Source organism: Abramis brama (assembly GCF_963993115.1).
Source record: "Abramis brama genome assembly, chromosome: 17".
In the NCBI taxonomy this organism is placed as follows: domain Eukaryota; kingdom Metazoa; phylum Chordata; class Actinopteri; order Cypriniformes; family Leuciscidae; genus Abramis; species Abramis brama.
In genome coordinates, this window is record NC_139979.1 from 30,263,349 (window position 1) to 30,285,716 (window position 22,368).

General features: G+C 39.7%; 1 protein-coding gene across 2 annotated transcripts in view; it reads left to right on the forward strand.

Annotated features, from left to right (window-relative positions):
• arnt (aryl hydrocarbon receptor nuclear translocator) overlaps positions 1 to 22,368 on the forward strand; it is a 23,816-nt gene continuing 1,448 nt past the window's right edge. For both annotated transcript variants that reach the window (XM_084088727.1, XM_084088728.1), the window contains exons 1-17: positions 1 to 577; positions 7,083 to 7,155; positions 7,751 to 7,789; positions 7,891 to 7,938; positions 10,139 to 10,352; positions 11,920 to 12,133; positions 12,216 to 12,318; positions 13,010 to 13,075; positions 13,148 to 13,233; positions 13,353 to 13,429; positions 15,638 to 15,772; positions 16,474 to 16,548; positions 17,198 to 17,349; positions 19,209 to 19,290; positions 20,393 to 20,432; positions 21,964 to 22,060; positions 22,147 to 22,333. In XM_084088727.1, the coding sequence (XP_083944853.1) occupies positions 559 to 577; positions 7,083 to 7,155; positions 7,751 to 7,789; positions 7,891 to 7,938; positions 10,139 to 10,352; positions 11,920 to 12,133; positions 12,216 to 12,318; positions 13,010 to 13,075; positions 13,148 to 13,233; positions 13,353 to 13,429; positions 15,638 to 15,772; positions 16,474 to 16,548; positions 17,198 to 17,349; positions 19,209 to 19,290; positions 20,393 to 20,432; positions 21,964 to 22,060; positions 22,147 to 22,333 (1,707 nt within the window). In that variant the 5' untranslated portion in view covers positions 1 to 558. The remainder of the gene's footprint in view (positions 578 to 7,082; positions 7,156 to 7,750; positions 7,790 to 7,890; positions 7,939 to 10,138; positions 10,353 to 11,919; positions 12,134 to 12,215; positions 12,319 to 13,009; positions 13,076 to 13,147; positions 13,234 to 13,352; positions 13,430 to 15,637; positions 15,773 to 16,473; positions 16,549 to 17,197; positions 17,350 to 19,208; positions 19,291 to 20,392; positions 20,433 to 21,963; positions 22,061 to 22,146; positions 22,334 to 22,368) is intronic.

Consider the following 22,368-nt stretch of genomic DNA (forward strand, 5'->3'; position numbering starts at 1 on the left):
GTTTACTGAAAGCACGTGACTTTGGCAATTTGATACACGGTCCGAGACTCTGATTAGAAACAAAAGACTCGTAAAGGTTTTGAAGTTTCATGAAGCAGTGTTTCGAAATTCGCCCATTATCACTACCTCAACGCTCGTGTGTTTCAGTCTATTTCTTTTTTAGTCTATGGTTTTCGGCAAAGGCTGCTTTGGACGCAGAGTGGCGCGTCTAGCTCGCGCAGAGTCTCTAGTTTCCTCTTCTGACGCGTTTCTGCTGCTTACTGGAAGATTACAGGCGCCATCTTGGATCAAGGGAGGTTTTTAAACTGGAAAAAGTCAAAGAGCAGAAAAGAAAAACAACTATAATACGTCTGCAAACCCGTCCGTTCGGGCCTGCGGTGAGGATGACACTCGGTTTAAATTCATGACATCGGTTTTAAAGTACTTTTAAAAGACTCGAGCGGAAGTAAAACCGCACTGGAAAAAGAAACAAACATTGGACAGGGAGATTTTTCTCTGCAGCTGGGAAAGTTGTTTTGTATTTGTTCGCTCGCAAGAGAACACATTTACCTCTAAGATATGACATCAGCTAATCCAGGTAATGTATAAAACACATTTTTACACGATTATGCTGTTAAATGTCTGAGTTGTGCTCGTTTTGACCATTATAAACAGTTGGGCTGGTTAGCTCGAGCAGCTGTTAGCTCGACTGTTGTGATGTAACGTTAACGTTAGCTAATAACACAAGCTCATGCAGTAAATACTGCAATAACATGTGCCGTTCGGGTGATTTGCTGTGAGAAAAGTAGCGTAGAGCAACAAAATTCAGTAGCAAAGAGCAACAAGATCGGTGACAGTTTGTCCTGACACTTGTAGCAGTGTGTGTGTGTGTGTGTGTGTTTATGTATGTGTGCTCGCGCTTCAGCTGTCATTCACACACAGGCCCAAAACAACATTCCCATGCTCATAATGGACTGAAGTACAGGGAGATTTGTGTTGATCTTGATTCAGGTCAGCTTTACTTATTAAGAGATGTAACGTTATTGATTTGTTCTACACAACAGCATCAGAGTGTTTTAAAAATTATGTTTTTGATAATTAAATGACTTAGTTATTACTAATTACTAGAACGTTCAAAAGAACAGCAATTATTAATAGATAAACAGAAATCTTTTGTAAAAGCATAAATCTTGTGATAAATTGAAGAGCTAGACTCACTGCAGAACTGTGATTGGTTGACAGAGTATCGTCACTTGCGCGGGCTACAAGGGGATTGACAACACAAAAGGTGCCATTTTTTAACACGGTTAACACAATACCCTTTCTTCTTGTGACTAACAGCCACATGCTGAGAAGCAAGAACAAGATCTGCTGTATGTTCTCCATTGTTATTCTCCTGTGTTGCTTTCTTCTTCTTCACGCGAGAATGACATCGATTGCTACTTTCCGCCATACACCACGCCTATAAGGGTACTGTTGGCATTGGAAACACAAGCCGGATCAGAGTTTACCGTACTGAACTGTACTGTAAAGGGGTGCTCCGATCAGGAATTTTGGGGCCGATCGCTGGAAGCTGAATCACCCGATACCGATCACCGATTATAGTCTATTTGAAGCCTTCTATTTATCACGTAGCATTATTTATTAAACTATATTTAACAACAATGTACAATAAGTATTACAATTAAGAGAAGACAATGTAGCATGAATTGCCAACTGTGTATTTATTTGCAAGCAACATGTCCAACATATTAACTTAGCAGTCTGTGCTTGGTTATTGGGAACAGCTTAGGGCTTGACAAATACAACAAACTAACAATAAATACAAATAACTAACAACTTCCACATCTGTATCTATCTATAACTTTAACTCACTCCTCAGGGCAAGCCTAACAAGCCAGGCCCATTGCAAGTTCACATCTCTGGGGTGTCAAGAAGAAATGCAGTTGACACTAACAGAACCACAGCTGGCTTTTGCATCATGAGTCAATTATACATTCTGGAGTAGTTTTTGTGGGCATTTAGACATGGGACATGTCACTTGTGAAACTAATTGATGTTATGTTGTCCTTCGTAAGGCTGTCGACACATACACTGTTTGGTATCACTGTGGCAGGCACACATCAGGGGAATATTTACGCCCTGGCAGAGTGTAACGTGAATCTAAATAGGACACGAGTCACCAGAACCCTTCGTCTTCCACAATAGACAGCGGCTGGTGATCTGGGCAAATTAATTCCATTAGTTTTGTCTGATATTTCTTTATGCTTCTTACTGTCCCTGCTGTAGGGTTGCTGTCTTTGAAACGAGTGAGTGGTGCTTGAGTTGCTGAACTGTCTCGCTCTCTCTTAGCGCTAACCTTCAAATGTCTGATGAGGTTGACTTGGTGGTGTTAATGTTTTGTGTGCTTTCCGCCTCGTGGGATTTGCTTGGTACACACGTTGCAGATTGCTAATGTATTGTCTTTTTCACACACCTTGTAGAATTGCCAGACCGGTGAAGCCATTTTAGCAGCGCAAGCTTTGCGTCATCTGATCGGCTCTTCTGGATCGGCCTTTATAGAGACCGCCGATCAAACATCCTAAAGCGATTATCGGCTGATTATGATCGGCGACCGATCAATCAGAGCACCCTCAGTACTGTACTGTACTGTACCGCTCGGTGGAAACGAGCTATAAGGGTGTTCACCCTTGGCATGTTTGGTTCGATTAAAACGAACCCTGGTGCGATTGCTCTGTTTGGGTGTTTTCACCCCTGAGCGTTAGGGTGCTTTCACATCTGTAGTTCGGCTATTTGGTCCGGACCAAGGGCGAAAAATGATACTTTGTAGCATTTTTCAGGCGTTTTGGTTCCTTTTCACACCACACTGATCGCTCTGGTCCGAATCAGTTTATGAGTTGATAAAACGAACCAAAATGCAGTCACGTGACATCATCCACATCACTCGTTGGCCAGATGTGTCTTGAACGCATTTCCATAACTGCACTTCGATTGGTCAGAATTAACGTGTGGGAAAATTCCAACAGAATTCCCGGAAGTAAACAAAGAGGTGGAAAATCCGGCAGACAACACGCCGCTGTTTACTATGGAGAGACGACTGCGTGGGCTGATTGTATCCTTGGTCATATTTTATTATATAGTTTGTCTACACCACTTTAGACAAACAATAATATTTGAGAATGAAGCGAGGATGCGGCTCGAAAATAACGTTAATAATTTCTATCAGGCTCCGCACCTCCTCACAACTCCAAATTTGTCCACGAGCTGCCATGCTTACAGTGCAAACTGTCAACAAACATTTCTCCTCATCCCATAATGCACAGCGCAGCTGACTACGGCAACTGGTTTAGTCCAAAAATGCGCAGTTCTTTGGCAGTTGGTTCTGTTCGAGGTCGGATCACGTTCTCACCACAAACGAACCGCTCCAGAGTTCGTTTGAAAGCGTACCGAGACTACCTCTTCGAGGAGGTCTCGGTACGCTTGTTTGGTCCGCTTTTGGTGCGCACCCGAGTGTGAATGCCGCATTCACACCTGCCCAAACGAATCACACAAATGGCGAAAACGAACTCTAGTGCGATTCAACCGAACTAAATGAGGCAGGTGTGAAAGCACCCTTAGTTTCCGAACCTGGTGCGTTTTGGTACATTTGGTACACATTTTGATACGCTTTGAAAGGTTGCCTTGTGAAAACGAACCAAATCAAGAAAAAACAACAACATTGTAACAAATTAAGTCCCTGTTTCAGAATAAACCAAACAATCTATAGGTGTGAAAACAGTGCGGTTCATTTGAATAAGTGTGAACGCTCGCATTCAAAACCTGGTGCCACCAAACAAGCGGACCAAGACCCCTGAAAAGATGGATCTCCCAAACCATCACTGATCCACCCTGCGCTTCACTCTGGGCAGCAACAGTCTGTGTGTTGAGCCACTTTGGGGCTTCTCCACACTGTGACTCCCATGGGTGTGGGAAAAACAATGAAGATGGACTGATCAAGTCAAGTCACATTTATTTATATAGCGCTTTTTGCAATACAGATTGTTTCAAAGCAGCTTTACAGAGATAACAGGAAAATTGTGCAAAAAAGTTTGTTTCCAGAACAGTGAAATAGTGTCACAGTCCAGCTTAAGTAAGTTCAGTGATGTTTCGTTTTTGTTTTAAAAAAGTTATTAATTTAGTGTGTATATATATATATATATATATATATATATATATATATATATATACACACACACACACACACACACACACACACACACACACACACACACACACACACACCTAAAGGATTATTAGGAACACCATACTAATACTGTTTGACCCCCTTTCGCCTTCAGAACTGCCTTAATTCTACGTGGCATTGATTCAACAAGGTGCTGAAAGCATTCTTTAGAAATGTTGGCCCATATTGATAGGATAGCATCTTGCAGTTGATGAAGATTTGTGGGATGCACATCCAGGGCACGAAGCTCCCGTTCCACCACATCCCAAAGATGCTCTATTGGGTTGAGATCTGGTGACTGTGGGGGCCATTTTAGTACAGTGAACTCATTGTCATGTTCAAGAAACCAATTTGAAATGATTCGAGTTTTGTGACATGGTGCATTATCCTGCTGGAAGTAGCCATCAGAGGATGGGTACATGGTAGGGCTGTCACTTTTGTGAAAAAATTCTGTTTGATTTTTCTGCTGTTGTAGCCCATCCACCTCAAGGTTGTGCGTGTTGTGGCTTCACAAATGCTTTGCTGCATACCTCGGTTGTAACGAGTGATTATTTCAGTCAAAGTTGCTCTTCTATCAGCTTGAATCAGTCGGCCCATTCTCCTCTGACCTCTAGCATCAACAAGGCATTTTCGCCCACAGGACTGACGCATACTGGATGTTTTTCCCTTTTCACACCATTTTTTGTAAACCCTAGAAATGGTTGTGCGTGAAAATCCCAGTAACTGAGCAGATTGTGAAATACTCAGACCGGCCCGTCTGGCACCAATAACCATGCCACGCTCAAAATTGCTTAAATCACCTTTCTTTCCCATTCTGAAATTCAGTTTGGAGTTCAGGAGATTGTCTTGACCAGGACCACACCCCTAAATGCATTGAAGCAACTGCCATGTGATTGGTTGATTAGGTAATTGCATTAATGAGAAATTGAACAGGTGTTCCTAATAATCCTTTAGGTGAGTGTATATATAGCCGCTCTGGAGTAAACCGGGATGTCATCGTCCACCTCATTTCAGTTCTTGTGTAATAGTGTCAATGCAGGTAGATCAATATTATTGTTGAATTTTAAATTAAATGTTAAATTTAATGTCCCCAACTAAGCAAGCCAAGCCAATGGCAATAAAGGTGGAAAAAGGCGACAGTAAAGGCAGAATGGAGAAAAAAACCTTGGGAGAACCCAGGCTCAGTCGGGGGCCAGTCCTCCTCTGGCTAATGAACGAACAGTGTGTGATTATGATTCACATTAGATCAGAGAACAAAACATGTTTCACATTTTCCACAGCCCAAGATTTAACCTGTCGGCACCATTGAAACCGACATTTGGCATTGGCACGAGTGACCAAATGTTTCGCTTTAGCTAATTTAGCTATTGATCTGCTAATTCAACCTTCACACTCTGCTCTTACTGATGGAATGTAAATTCAGTGAAGATTGGCCACCAGGCCGCGTAGATATAGATGTGAAACCTCCAAAAAAAGTAATGTATAGATATACAGTGTTTTTTTCTTGGAAATACATCTGAAAAATAGGGGCATCTAGGGTGTAGACTCAATAATACACCTGCAACAATAGGGAGCGCCAAATGAGTGTAAAACGAGTGTTTCCGCCCAGGACTGATAAACACAGCGGAGTCATTAAACAACTCTCATTAAGCAGCCAAGAAATACGATGTGTCAGCGTGTAATGTTAGAAGTTGACGAGCCCAAAAATGCTAACAGTCAAAGAAAAGCTTACCGTGGTCCTAAAAGCGGCCGCTTCGGGAGGTTGATGGGCTGTTGTGTTGGTACGTGGCCAAAGAAAGAAATGAGGGGCTGGCCATAACCAGACCCATTATCCAATCGAAGGCACTGGATAACGCCAAAGAGCTGAACATACCCACCAGCGAGGCCCATCATTTCTTGTTTTGGCTGCGCCTGTGCACTTGCCTGTTAGTTTCTTAGAAGCAGACGCCTTGAACAAGCCTTGCTCAGGGCTTTCCCTCCGACTTCAGGGAGAAACTGCTGTCTTTTCAGCGCTAGAATATGCAATTGGCCTAGGGAAAAAGCATTCATATCCCTTGGATCAGATAGGTAATGTGGATCAAACACCTACTTGACATGCCAACATCTGTCACTACATGAGAAATCAGTCATTGTCAAATCTACTTGAAATGAGAACTACAGGTTCTTTTTTATGGAATGCCATAAAGTGTTTATTTTTAAATGTGATTGTTGGTATATTTTACCAGTATTTACCATTCCTTCAATATAAAAATAAAAGAAATTAATATGAAAAATATGTAATGTGAAAATTATTTGCAAATAAAATGATTTTATTTAAAAAAAAAGGCAAGATTTGGTCCTCAAAAAGGCTTTTCCCAAAAGGTAACATCTTGAAAAAGGGGTGTCGTCTTATAATCAGGGTCATTTAAATTCTGAACAATACAGGTGTCTTCGACTTTGAGTGTTGTGCAGACTGATCGGTCTCAATGACATCAAAGTACCGCGAAAGTGATTCGAAAGATTGAAAGTCTGCTCTCTAATCGCTCTCACAGTACTTTGATGATGTCATCGGTCTGTGCAGCACCGCTTCAAGTCGAACACACCTTATGTATATGTACCTACCGTGCGTTAGGCCTAATATATATTAAAACAAATAGGCCACAAAAACATCATGGGATACCAAAGTACCATTTTATTTTATTTTTTTAAAACTTATTTTTATTTTTTAAAACTGACACTAATTAACTAGCCTGGCCACTATGTCAGTGTAATTTTTCTACATATTGAGGATCTGGAGATAAAGGCACAATACACAACTTCATTTTATCTTTACCCTATTTATATACAGTATATATATATAATTGATAGTTATCAGTCCTGCTCTGTGTGTGCTGTATTTTAGATATGGCTGAGGTCTCTTCACTGGCCATGGCCACACCAGCTGTGTCGAAGGCCAACAACAAGCGACAAGCCAGGTAAGTCTGACTGAGCCGTCTCTTTAAAAGATATAAAAGTACTAATCATTATTAAATTAGTGCTTAAATATTTCTGCTCATGTTCAGTTGATCTCCGCTGTCAAAAGGATCATTCTGTTGCCATTTTCAGATGTCTTTCTTTGGAGCTCAGAAGGAAATAACGTGTAGACAATAACGTGCAAACAAGCTTTTTACAGTGGAATTTAATGCTTTATCATGCTTTTGGAGCAAGTGTACAGACACTTTGTAATTCCTTTGATTGATTGAGAGAGCCTTGAACATTTCTCTTAACATGTTCTTTAAGGGTTCCACTGTAGAAAGAATGTCATAGGGGTTTGGATGATTACTGCCCCTTAATATGCTTCATATGTGAACGTAACAGTGGCTTTCCAGAGGCAAATTCACAGGAATGACATTTTGGTTTTGGCCAACAACAGTGTGCTTGTTTATTCAGTGTCTGGTCGATGATTCAGTCGTCTGTGTTTTGCTCTGGCCGTTGATCCGTCTGTCGAGTAGGTGGAGAAATATGGGAACGTTTGAATGACTTTGCAGTTGTGCAATATTACTAACTAATGTGAATTTCCCTGTTTTCCAGCTCTGACTTTGAAGACGATGAGGGAAGTAAATTGTTCAGGTTAGTCATGATCTGTGACTCAAGGGTTCAACTTAGCTTGAACTTTCTGTGTCTTGTGACTGTATTTAACAATTAGTCTTTTCTGGCTTCTCTTTCTTCAGGTGTGATGATGACGGAGGTGGATCGAATGACAAGGAGAGATTTGCCAGGTATTGATTGATTGAAATGAGTGTGCATGAGAAGTCCAAATATGGTAATCTGATCTTCCGTAGATTCTCAAGAATCTCTTTAGGTTAATCTCTGTTATTGCTCAAAGTTGACTGGAATTGCCTAGATATGCTGGTCAAGTTTCCAAACACTCTTCCCATCATCTATTTTTTTTGGCCAATCAGATAGTCCTGTAATTTGTCTTCTTTCAGACTAGTGGAAAGATAACATCCAGATGCACATTTAAAGGGGCTTTCGCACCGGAGGAGCCTTTTCATAGTTCCTAGAACTATTGGCGGAAGTACCTGTTTTTTGTTCGCACCGCAGGAACTAGGAACTATTTTAGTTCTAGGAACTCTTTTGGAGGAACTAATGTAGCTCCTACTTCAGAGTCGGGTCTGAACCAGCACTTATAGGAACCACCAGTGACGTAAGTGACGCTGATTGGCCGAAAGCACGCGAGACACCAGCACCCGCCATTTTTTAAAAAGCTGTGTAAACACACAGATTATAGCCTATATATTTACTCCAGAAACTAACTCTACGAACATGGGAAACAGTGATAGATGGACCTCTTGACCTTTACGACAAGGAGAAAATCCAATGCAACTTTGAGGGGACCAAGAGAAACATGATTATGTATTTCTGCTCAGCAACACTGGACATCAACCACACGGCATACGCTAATACCTTTTCATATACCGTCTTTCTATGTATGTCTTTCTATTGTACTGACTGTGCGAATGAAACCAGGAAAAGTTCCTAAAAGTTCTCGGTTCCTAGAACTACCCGTTGCGAAAGCCCCTATTGTGTTTATTTTATTACACTTTATCCATTTGTGTCTGTAGATTTCAGTTAAAGGTGTTTTTTTCACACTGTACACATTTAGCACTGTAATGCGGCGTTAAAATTGCAAAAGAGATGCTAACCCGGGGTTTAATAACTCCGGGTAAAAAGCAGTGCTAACCCCTCTTATGAATTACAAGTGTGGAATGCTCTTTTACCCAGGGTTAAAAGCAGGGTTTAGAACGACGATAACCTTGAAATCTACAGACACAAACAGATAATTTGTAATAGAATAAACACAAATGTGTATTTTTCTTTCCACTAGTCTGAAAGAAGACAAATTAAAAGTAAAATAGCCCAAAATAGTAACTGACAACCAATCATGTGGCTCATTTACATGTGCTTTGGATAGTCACAGAAACCTTGTATAAACAGTAGTTTCAGCGTTTCAGGGGGGAAAATGTCATTTGGTGATGGAAAATGTGACAACTGGAGTGAAGAGGAGATTTTCATTTACCTTTATAACCTGAAAAGTCCATTCAGGATAAACTTGGTTGATAGTACAGTCGGCAACATATAAAATGAGGATGTGCAATGCTAGAGCCTTTATGTAAACTGGTTGCGTGCTGCATTAGCCCAAACAATGACACTGACACCGCAAATATGCAAATAAGGATATTAACCCAGGGTTTGGGAATGCACCGCAGGAACTAGGAACGATTTTAGTTCTAGGAATTCTGTTTGGAGGAACTAATTTAGCTCCTACTTCAGAGTCGGGTCTGAACCAGCACTTATAGGAACTACCAGTGACATTAGTGACACTGATTGGCTGAAAGCACACGAGACACCAGCACCCGCCATTTCTAAAAAGCTGTGTAAACGCAGATTACAGCCTATATATTTACTCCAGAAACTCAGTTGGACCTTTTTTGAACTGCAACTGGTCCATGATGATTGAACTTCGACCTTCCTTTTACCCCAGATCTTTGCAGAGTATATTCGGGCTGCATAGTGTTTTACTCAGTATACAGTATACACTGTGCAGTATGCAGTAAGTTGTAATCTAGTATTTAATTTTGAACGCAGCCCGTGAGTCTGTCAGTGTCTTACACTTTATTTCAGGTGTTTCTTCTGTCCCTCTCTTCTTTTCTCAGGCCGTTTGAAGAGGCTTTTTCTTTCAACTTTCATTAGATCGTTCATACACATTTGTTTATCATGGAGATGCGAGTGTCGTCTCATTTGAGAAGCACATTGATGCAGTCTTTATTTGCTTATTCATCCATCTCTTTTTCTCTTTCTCCTCCTCGTTTGCTTGTCGTTGCTTTCTCTCGACCTTTCTCTGTTCCTGCTCTCTTCTCCCCACGCTTCCATGCCCTGCCCATCTCTCATGCTCCTGCTCTGACCTCCTGACCCCAGGGAGAATCACAGCGAGATTGAGCGGAGGCGGAGAAATAAGATGACCGCTTACATCACAGAGCTGTCAGACATGGTGCCCACCTGCAGCGCACTGGCACGCAAACCAGACAAGCTCACCATCCTGCGCATGGCTGTGTCACACATGAAGTCTCTCAGAGGGAGCGGCAACACCAGCACCGATGGAGCCTATAAACCATCCTTTCTCACAGACCAGGTCCGATATGATCAATGTAGATTCCTCATTGTATATACAAATAAGAACCAGGTATCGGATTCACTAAACATTTTTAAGAGCAACTGCTATTTTTCTTGAAGAGACTTTCAACCAGTATACTAAAGTGTTTATAAAAAAAAATCCTACCCTTCCTTTAAAAGGGGTGGTATAATGCCTTTTTCACAAGATGTAAAATAAGTCTCTGCTGTCCCCAGAGTGTGTATGTGAAGTTTTAGCTCAAAATACCCCACAGATATTTTTATATAGCATGTTAAAATTGTCACTTTTTGAGGGTGAGCAAAAACGCACCGTTTTTGTGTCTGTCCCTTTAAATGCAAATGAGCTGCTGCTCCCGGCACAGGGGGCGGAGCTTCAAGAGCTCGTGTCCTTTTACCTCACACAGACACGCACTGAAAATGTCAAAAACTTTTAGCCTTTTATGTTCAAAACGGAGTCAGACAATGATGGAGAGACAATGAAAAAGTGACAACATGTAGAAGCAACAGGACATTTCTGAATGGTTAGTTGATGAATTTATTTATAAATTTTAAGGTTTGTGATGTCACTAACCCGGGAGGAATGTCGTGTAGTCCCTACCAGCCGTTTGTTGTAGTCCTTAAAAAGCGATTTCTTTAAAAGAAAATTTCTCCCTTTGCTTTGAACTTTGAGCGTTGGAACTTTGCAGATGTTGTTTATGCTCAAACAGCAACATTACACACTAACTAAAGTTAGAAAAGTGAAATCATAATCAACCACCCCTTTAAAAGAAGTATCAAAAGAAGTATATTTTTTTCATTTGTTTATTTTAACCACAAAAACGCATGCTGTGTGAATGCCCTCTTAAGAATGTTCTTATCTTTTTCTTTTACTTAAGACATAAGAGAAATTCAAATTCTTGAAAAGAATCATCTTAAACATCATTGTAAATAACCTCTTAAAGCTAGGATAACCTCAAACTTGTCTTTAATTCCCTATGCAGCTCCCAATGCAGGGTTGTCCGCTCCTGCTCCTGGAGGGCCACTGTCCTACAGAGTTTAGCTCCAACCCCAATTAAACACACCTGAACCAGCTAATCAGGGTCTTACTCGGCATACTAGAAACTTCCAGGGAGGTTTGTTGAGGTAAGCTGGAGCTAAACTGCAGGACAGTGGCCTTTCAGGACTGACTTTGGACACCTCTGCCCTAAATGGACACGGTGAAGGAAAACATATGTCAATGCTTTTGCGTTCTCTCGCAAATGTTTTGCATTCCCCGAGAACTTTGCATTCACTCGCAAAAAAACCAAGAAAGTTTTGCGTGAGAACTTGGTTTCTTGGGGGAACGCAAAAAAGTTTTGTTAGAGAATGCAAAGATTTGGGACCTTGCAAAACTTTTTTGTTCCCCAGAGAAAGTTTTGAAATACATGTTTTCCTCCCATCTCATATTTTTTACCTTAAGGTCTCTGTAAATTCCTATAGGTACGATGTTTAATGAATTTAAGGGGTTGTTTTAAATATTAAGCATTACATTTTAAATTCTGTTAAGGGTTTCTCTGCCACCAAATATTTATGTAGCTTTCTTTCTGTAGGAGCTGAAGCACCTGATTTTAGAGGCAGCTGATGGTTTCCTGTTTGTTGTGTCATGTGAGACCGGACGCGTCGTTTATGTTTCGGACTCCGTCACACCGGTTCTGAACCATTCACAAAAGGATTGGCTTGGATCATCACTGTACGACCAGCTTCATCCAGACGACACAGAGAAATTCCGAGAGCAGCTTTCCACCAGTGAGAACAACAACAGCGGTAAGAGACGGCTCAACTTCTTTCATCTTTTCTGTTGTCAGTCTTTTCCTGTTTAAATGGTCCTCCTCTTTTCTGACTTTAGGCCGAATGTTGGACATGAAAACAGGCACGGTGAAGAAAGAGGGTGGTCAGACATCTGTGAGGATGAGTATGGGTGCACGCCGCTCCTTCATCTGCAGGATGAGGTGATGCATAGGGAGAATAGACAGACCTCTTTTAACCCTATAAAGCCTACTGTATCATATTTGTATTGCATTGCATTATATGTTTTAAAACTAAGCATTCAAAAATCATCTCACTTGGACATATTATTGGGCGATATAGAGTGGCGACTGATATTGGTATCTGCTATAATGATTTACAGTTAAAGCTATCAGAATTTCATCTTACTTTTTAGTCATATAAATATCAGCATCTGGAAGAAATTGCATATTTTCCTAAGTTTGGGCCTCTGAATAAAATTTTAAAATGTTTTTTTTCTCCTGATATATGAGCTCCATATTCTAACTGTATCATACTATACGAGCCATAAAAGCCTAATTTATCAGATATGTCACAAAACATATTGCACATATGCAAACTTTTTTTTAATTATAATTTTTTTGTTCCATTTAAAAAAAAAATAATATCTTCCTGACTATTTCATATGTCAGGCTTTACAGGGTTATAGACACAAAAGTATAAAATATTTAGCAAACAATTTTTTGCTCCACATATTCAATTCCTATGTATACATTAGTACTACACAACTCAACTAGTAGGTCAAGTTATATGTCGTTTGCATGCACGAGAAACATGTATATTTTTTGGAAAAAGTATTAAATCTTAATATCAGAATTTCTCAAATGCTACATTGATTGTAATGTGTGTGTTCAGATGTGGAGTGTGTCCAGTAGAGCCAGTATCCATGAACAGACTCCACTTCCTGAGAAGCAGAAACAGGTAAAGCATCTCTCTGTCTGTAGATCTCAGTCCACAAACAGACATAGATGAAGATCATCTCTTCTTCTGCAGGAATGGATTGGGTCCTCCTAAGGACGGTGAACCGCAGTATGTGGTTGTGCACTGCACAGGCTTCATCAAATCCTGGCCTCCTGCAGGTAACACAATACACAGCACGATACACAGGAAGACCCTATTGTTCACTGACATTACCAGAGTTCAGTCAGAAAACAGCAGGAACTGATATCGTCCTTTGAACTCTTTCTCTTTCTTTCAGGAGTGACTCTCGCTGAAGAGGAGGCTGATAATAATCAGGGAAATCGTTATTGTTTAGTCGCCATTGGAAGGCTACAGGTGCTCTTTCCCTTCCATTTTATTTAAATTTCCAATGAATTAGTCTTGTCACATTTGAAGGAATAATTCTGTCGTCATTTACTCAAAACTTACCTCATATCTTCCTAAAAAGGGGAAGTTTAGCAGACCGTTCATGCTGCTTTCTCTTCACTTTGTATGAAAAAGAGTAACATCAGCATTCTACTAAACATCAACCTTTGTGTTCAAAAGACGGTCATATGGGTTTGGAACAAAACAGGGTGAATAAATTATGACCATGTTTACTTTTAGATTAACTATTTATTCAGTGTCTCATTAATGACCAACACCTCAAAAAAGACTAGTTCATCTAAAAATGAAAATTCTGTAATTTTTGTATTCACCCTTGTGTCGTTCCAAGCCTGTAGACTTTTGTTCATCTTTAAAACACATGAAACAAATTAAATTTAACTAAATTCAATGAAACCTGAGAGATTTCTCTCTCAAGTCAAGTCACCTTTATTTATATAGCGCCTTTTACAATACAGATTGTATCAATGCAGCTTCACAGTGGTAAGATGAAAATAATACAACAAAGTTTGTTTCTAGAAGAAAATTGCGTCATCGTCCACCTTAAGTAAGGCAGATCAATAATATTGTTGAATATTAAATGTCCCCAACTAAGCAAGCCAAAAGCCAAGGTAACAGTGGCAACACTTTCAATTGAAAGTCCATTCCACCAAAACTTGGGCTTTTATTCACTCAAACATTGATTAAAGCACATACATAGAGCTCATAAAATATGGAAAACGTAAGCTCAAATAAGCTTGCTTGACGAGCGAGAATCAATGCGGTTTGTTTTTGCGTTTGAGCTTCCATTACCATATTTGATGAGCTCTGAGTTGATCAATGTTTGAATGTGAATAAAAGCCACTAATCTGTCAAACATCTGAACAGACACGGTCGCTTAGACCAACTGATGCATATTTTACAGTGTTTTTATGAACGTTTTAAATCGTCAAGTCTCGTTTGTGTGGACTTACAATGTTGGGACAGAAATCTCTGTGGTTTCATTTTTAAAGGGGTCCTATTATGCTTTTCCACTTTAGCTAGTGTGTAAAGTTGCTGTTTGAGCATAAAAAAGATCTGCAAGGTTACAAAGCTCAAAGTCCACTCCAAAGGGAGATATTTTATTTAGCAGATTCCACTTTCCATGAACTACAACAAACGACTAGTTTGGACTACAACGCAATATTTCCAGATCTTATGAAGTCACAGTGTTCCTCATTTAAATAATCCCCGCCCACGGAATACGCAGAAAGTGGACGAGGCCTGGTTGAGCTGCTGCTATGTCAAAGAGACACATCGTTTTTTTCCACAACGTTTTCAAAATTCATTTGTTTGACCTTCCTAAGGCCGATGAACTTAGAGTGGTTCATTTATTTGAAACATTGTTCCTGAACATTATAATCCTAATGTTTATCTGTGCGCTTCACATTTTATGGAGAACAGCTTGTTTTCTGTAGCTTTTGTAAGCTCTCGCTTTTCTAAGACTGTTCACCGCTCCTTAAGAAAATTAAACCTGGTTTTGTGATCGAATACTGTGTCTATTACCTTAGTTTTCTGACAAATATCACGATTAAATGGTGGATGATATCATATCTATAATGTATAAGAAAATTACAAAAAACATACTACTCTGAAACGTCCTGTGAAATCCGTGCTTGAAATCCGTTCGGACGATCCTCTTGTTTGTTAACATTGTCAGGGTCTGAATCAAGCTCGAATTGGTCTGAAATTTACGCCATCGTTAATATTTACATTAGAGTAAAGCTCTGTTATGGAGGGGCGTAACATTTCCCGAACACGCGCTAAGCGGTCCCAATCACAACACACTGGGCCAGCTGACCAATCACAGCACATTTCGTATTTCGGAAGGAGGGGCTTCATCGAAATCGGCATGTTTAAGCCAGACTGGGGAGAGAGGTGCTGTAATAATGTAAAATATGTGAAAAATAATTAATTTTTTGAACAATCAAGCATGAAAACATAGTCTAGTACACTCCAAAAACAAAATCAAGACTTCATAAAAGGGCATAACAGGACCCCTGTAATATGTGTTTCAAAGATGAATGAAAGTCTTATGGGTTTGGAATGAAATGAAGGCGAGTAAATAATGACAGAATAAAAAAATAAAAAATGTGTGAACTATCCCTTGTAGTTCCTCTCTGACCTCTGTTTTTCATGCAGGTCACATGTTGCCCAGGCGACAAAAGCCTAAATAACATCAGTGTTCCAGTGGAATTTATTTCCCGCCACAACTGCCAGGGCATGTACACCTTTGTGGATCACCGCTGTGTAGCAACAGTGGGCTACCAACCTCAGGTGAGTCAGGCTGGACCTCATGGCCAAAGGAAATCATTTCTGAAGAGCAGGGTGTTAAGATGCCTCTGCATTTCTTGAGTATAGCTGGTCAGCTTCAGGTTTTCATTGTCTGAACATATTAAAATATCTATAAAATGGTTTTGGAGGGCCGAACTCATTGACTGAAACTGTGACGTTTAATTAGCGCTTCTCCAATGCCGAGTTTTGACGGTGTCAGTGTCTATTTCATGCATGCAACGTTGATTTACTGCAACAAGTAAACATGCCAGCCGTGTGGACGCCAGGGCTGGGTTGACAAGAACGATTTCTAGTTTTTTATTTTGATGAACCGAGCTCTTTTAGTCTATTCTGTTTTCTGCCATCCAATAATATATGCACTATATTACATATTCATTGTATTTTTATTAATTAACATGTCTTCATTATTTAATGAAGCAAGTTACAGCCACCTTTTAAATGGTTACATTTCATGACATGGAAAAGAAAGATAATTATATAATTGAAAAGTTGATATAAAAACTTCATGTAAATTTTAAATGTTTACATATACAGTTTTTATTTGGGTGTTGATTAATAAATTGAAATAAATTGGATGAATTAATTGATTACTTCCGTTTCAGGTAAATGAAAGCTTTAATTTTGGTTTGGTGTTTCAGTAAACTATTTCATTCACTAGTGTTGTGTGTTGTTATGTGACACAGGAGTTACTGGGGAAGAACGTTCTGGAGTTTGCACACCCAGAAGACCATGGCTTAGTGCGAGACAGCCTTCAGCAGGTGTGTGGGTTTGCGTGGGACATCACGCTGAAATATTCAACACGTTACAACACTGTAGAAAATTGTATGATTGTTAAGTTATGACAACGTAATTTTACAATGCTCATCAAAATAAGCAATTTTCAACTTTTTTTATTATTCATATAAGATTCAACTAATTTAAGTCAGTTTAATGTAATTTAAGTTGAAACGACTTAAACATCCAAGTTGATTTAAAAATTGAAGGCAGCAGTTTTTTTTTTTACAGTGAAGTTATTGTAATTCATATATTGTATTTTATGTGCATGGGTAGAAATTTTTGCTTTTATAAAATGGCAACTATAGCATACGCCAATGTTCAATACATAATTAAATGTATTATTAATTACAATCAACACAATATGGTGTATGCCATGTAAATTGGCAAAATGACAAAATTGTGCAATTAAAGATGTGCATGTATTGGCCATTAGATCTGAACATATTAGATCTGAACATACTTGAGCATTTAAAGCTGCAGACGACAAAACTGCAGCGCACGCTTACCACTGGTGTGGACGCTAATATAGTTATTGTTATCTTTATAGTTATAGATCTTGATTTTAATGGGCCTTAATGCTGGTCCTTAATCCTTTGTGTATGTGTAAATGACCTTTGACCCTGGATGTAGGTGGTGAAACTGCGAGGTCAGGTGCTTTCGGTGATGTTCCGGTTCCAGTCTAAATCCCATGAGTGGATCTGGCTGAGAATGAGCTCCTTCACCTTCCAGAATCCTTTCTCTGAAGAGATCGAGTACATCATCTCCACCAACGCCAATGTCAAGTTAGTATTGAAATGCATCACGTAAGCACAAGACCAGATTACACACACACACACACACACACAACAGCACCACACACACATGAAGGTGATTAATTACACTTGTGTGAACTGACTTTATTGCAGAAGTTGTTTGCTGATATTGTGTGCTATGATGATGATGAAGTTTTGAAAGGTTTTTGGAGCCACAGTTTAAGTGCCGTGACATGCCAAGCCAACAGCAAATCTGTCGGGTCAGTGTTTGCCACCCGTCGGCTGTAGTCGGACTCACACCTGTGGTGATCCAGCGTGTTTTATCTGCACTGCTGAGAGAGATCACTCTAAATTGTCTGTTCAGTTTAGCGAAAGAATCAGTGCAAAAGCGAGCAAGTCAAGATGACTGTTCTGGTTTCACTTTGTCTTCCCTGAGCATCTCAATATGCACATATTTTCATAACAGCCGCCTGGAATGAAGAAAGAGATGAGCGTGATTGATATTCAAAATGGTAAGAAAGTGCTGCTTTGTTTAAGTCCTAGTTTCAGTTTTCCTTTTTGAAGGACAAATATAGACTGATGCCTGCTGATATAGACGGGTATTTCCTCACACACATGCTAGTGGACAGTCGCCCGACGTGGTCACAACAGTCGTCTTTTGTAGCCGTTAGTTCTTTGACGCCGGCTCTGCTTGATATGTCACGGTCTTAACACTTTCAGATTGTTTTATCCTCATGTTATTCAGTGTTGTCTAATGTAGAATGACTTCATGCAATGTATAAAAGTGTTTTTATGATCCAAGGTTAATTCCTGTTGAGGTAATCAAATGTAAATGTATCAGCTTGTTTGAAGGCATGTGTTCATGTCTGGGTCTTATTTCACCCCAAAATAATAAAAAAGACACATAGATAATAGAATTTTTCTATATAAGAAACTATGTAGATAAAGACAGAATATATAAAGAAAATTGTGCTTATTTATGTATTATGACATAGTGAAATGTGACATTTCGTGACAATTAAGCATATTTACCTCCTCCTTAATGCAATGCAGAAATATGTGTTATTTCAGTTTAACACTACTGCGAAAATATTTGGGGTCAGTATGTTTTTTTAAAGTCTTTTAGGCTCACCAAGGCTGCATTTGTTTGATTAAAAAAATACAGTAAAACAGGAATATTGTAAAATATTATTACAATAAAATAACTTTTTATAATTGACTGTAATTTAAAATGTAATTTATTCCTGTGATCAAAGCTGAATTTTCAGCATCATTACTCCAGTCTTCAGAGTCACATGATCCTTCAGAAATCATTATATGATGATTTGATGCTCAAGAAATATTTCTTAATATTATCAATGTTGTGGTGCTTCATATTTTTGTGGAAACCGTAATACTTTTTTTCTCAAAATGATTTGATTAGAAAATTCAAGAGAACAGCATTTATTGACATTTTTTGTGCAAAACATTTTCACATTTGTTTTTGATTTTCGGGGTGAACCATGATTCAGACATGCTTTGCCTAGATTGAGCCGTGTGTGTCTGAGAGCGAGCGTGTTAATTCAGCTCCACTCTCTGTCTTCCACCAATCCCTCTGGTTTTGCGTGACAGTAGAGGTCCGAATCAGGATTCCCTGTCCCCCCTTTCCTCCCCGGGGGGGTCACTGCCCCCTTCACTGGGGCAGAGCAGTCCTAACTGCCCCTCCACACCCAGCCCAGGTCAAGCCACAGCCAGGTGAGAGCAGTGGGACTCTCTCTCTCTCTCCGTGTGTCTCGGGTGACCCTGTCGGTGGTAGATTAACCAGCATGCTCTCTGGTGTTGGCCGGTGGTGGGTCTGATGGTCATGGCGGTAGGACTGCACTGACGTCAGTGTTGTTGCTCTTCTTCAGGCAGTTGCAGCAGCAGCAGGAGTTAGACGGAGGGATCGGCAGAGATGCAGCCTATGAGACCAATCAGGTGTCTCTTCCTCAGGTGAACACACACTCCTTCTACACCAGTGGTTCTCAACTCGGCTCTGTGTTGTCAGAATGTGTGTCGTTTCATGAAAGCACGAGTCGACTGATTATTCAATTCACAAGTTTTTAAAAAATGGTCACACCTTGGTTGTTCGTAGTCATTTTTGTTGTTGGTCACACATTTTTATTAGTTTTTAACTACTATGTACTTACATTCAAATACAATTGTTAGATACAACGTACTTATTGTGTTGATGTTGTATTGCAAACACTTGTTCTGCTATTGAGCAGGATGCGGGTAAGGTTAGAGACCGGTTTGATGGTATGGGTAGGTTTAGGGTTGGTTAAGACTAAGAGAACAGGGTTACACTTTATTTGAAGGTGTCATTGTTACAGTGTAATTATATTTTTAAATACTGAGTAATAATAATTAACTACATGTACTTACTATAGGGTTAGGGTAGGATTAGGGTTTGGTTGAGGGTTAGTTGAATGTAATTATGCATAATTTACTGTTATTTCTATGGTAAGCACATGTAACAAGGACACTAAAATAAAGTGTTACTGAGAACAGTCAACAGTGTAATTACAGACATTAATTACATACAGGTATTTCTTCAATACAAGTACAATGTAAAAACATGTATGTATGTACACAATAAGTGCATTGTATCAAATTAATTTAAATGTTAGTACATAGAAGTTAAGACGCTTAATATAAAGTGGGATCTTGTTGTTTAAAGAAATGTTATAACACTAACTTCCTTGAGGTTGTAACAATAAAATTATGCACTCGTGAGAATTTGTGAAATCGTTCAGAAATGACCGAACAGCCTAAGAGGGTGAACTAATTACAAAACATTAATTTATGATGTGAACTGTTTCTGCGGTCTCACTTCAATAACTGAACTCCACTTAAAATGTTAGTCGGTTTCTTCACTAGTTCCTCTCATAATTTCCACTCTCTCTCTAACCCTAAAATGAAACAGGCCTTTTTTGTTACAGTATCTTTAAGATTGTATGTAAATGGTGAGCACTATCAGATTTGCTAACCTGTTCACACAGTGAGTTAACAACACAACATAATGACTGTCTTTCTCCATCTGTGTTTCTGTCAGGTTCCAGTGCAGACTGTAGGAGTAGTCAGTGCTGATCACAGTAAGACTCCCCATAAACACACACACACACACACACTACTGGGGCCCGTTCTTCGTACCTCGCTTAATACATCTGAGATGATTTGACAGATGCCAGATCTTCTAACCGTGATAACTGATCTCTGGCTAATTTCAGGACCTAAATCTCTCAATGAGTAAAACTGACTGTGCTTATATTATGATAGACTACACAACATTATAATATCATTGTTATTTTAAATTATTATCGTCCCTGGTTCATTAGCTACTCTTGTAAGAAAGTTGCAGTGGCTGAGACAGACTTTAAGCATAAACTCTGCTTAAAAAGATGCAATCTGGTCCAGTTTACATGAAGTAAGATTTGAGTTTACAATACAAAAACAGGTTTGAGTTTATGGACCTGTTGCCATGACAGCAACTCCAGGATGAGCTTCGAAGAACCTAACAATCAAACGTCAACCGTAAAATCCAGATAACGGCGTAATCCATGTATGAAGAACAGACACACATTCAGAATCAATGGAAACATAATTTGTTTACAAGTAAACTACAGAATAAGCTACTTTTTAATTTGTCCCATAAAATACTTTAAAATAATAAAATTAGATAAATGTATTATATTACTTTGAGATGTAAATTTTACTACAAAATATATATGCATGTCATAATTAGTTTGTTAAACAACTTTTATTTTTGGCAGTTAAAGATCTGATCTGCTGTTTAGTGGCTACGTTCAGACCGCGGGCAAAAGTGGACCAATTCTTTTCTATTTACAACTCGGATCCGTGTTTTTTTTTCTTTCTTTTTTTTTTCATAAGTGTGAACAGCACAAACCTCATGAAATCTGATTCTGATTTGGGTCACTTCCATATGTGGTACTACATCAGATACAGGTCTTATGTTTTGCAAACTTTTACGTCACCTTTTGCATCACCCTATTTCAACATTTGTCACAATTCTGCGCTTGATGGGAGCCACTCCAAAGATCTTACATACCGGCGGTTCTTTGGTCACTCTGTAAATATGGAAGACGGCAGCGAAGTTAGCCAGTGGCGAGATGGTGAGCTGTTATTCTCATAAGCATTACAGTGACAGCTCTATAAAAGCAAAACGTTGCTCTTTCTCCTGATCCTCGTCTGCGTCCTCACACAAATTCGCTGGCCATAACCTTAACTTAAATGAGCATGTAAATGCTGACGTTAGTAATCTCTCTGTTTACTTGCGTATAATTTTGTGCTGCGTGCCGACTTTGTTCTTCTGCACATGTGGGTTAGTTCAGGATCTGTTCGAACTCAAATTTTATATTAGCCACATTTAGAAAATAATGTGAAATGCCAAACAAATAAATTGTATCTGAGTAATAAATCAGAATTGAGCTCTAAGCCTCGCAGTGTGATTGTAGCCAGAGTCACGCAGAACATGCAGACTTTTTAGTGACACACACCTAATCTCAAACATGACTCAAAAGTTTGGTTTCGATAGTGTTTTTTTATTTCTAACCCAGCCTGAATTCAGCGTCAGTGATTTAACACGTCTCTCTCTGTCTCCCTCAGACTCTAAGGCCGTGTCATCCAGTGCCTCCAGCGGACAGCAGGTTTACCCACCAGCAGGGTCTTTCCCCAGTACTGCACGTCCCAGCGAGCCCTTCAGGTACCACACACACACACCTCATCACTATCCTGCTGTTGGCATGGTCTTGCTCGCGCTCCTCTGACTGTACTCTTCTCTGTTCTCAGGTCAGCAGCGATGGCCCAGCAGATGGTGCCGGTGTCTCATTCAGCGGGTCAGATGCTGGCGCAGATGTCCCGTCAGAGCACGCCCTCTGGAGTCCCTGTCAGCAACAACAGCCCCATCCAGGCCCCGGCGGGACCCTCCGCGCCCCCGGGAGTCTGGTCTGCCGCACGACCTTCCTTCAGCACACAGGTAGACATTTCATGCCTATAGGGGGTGCAAAGATA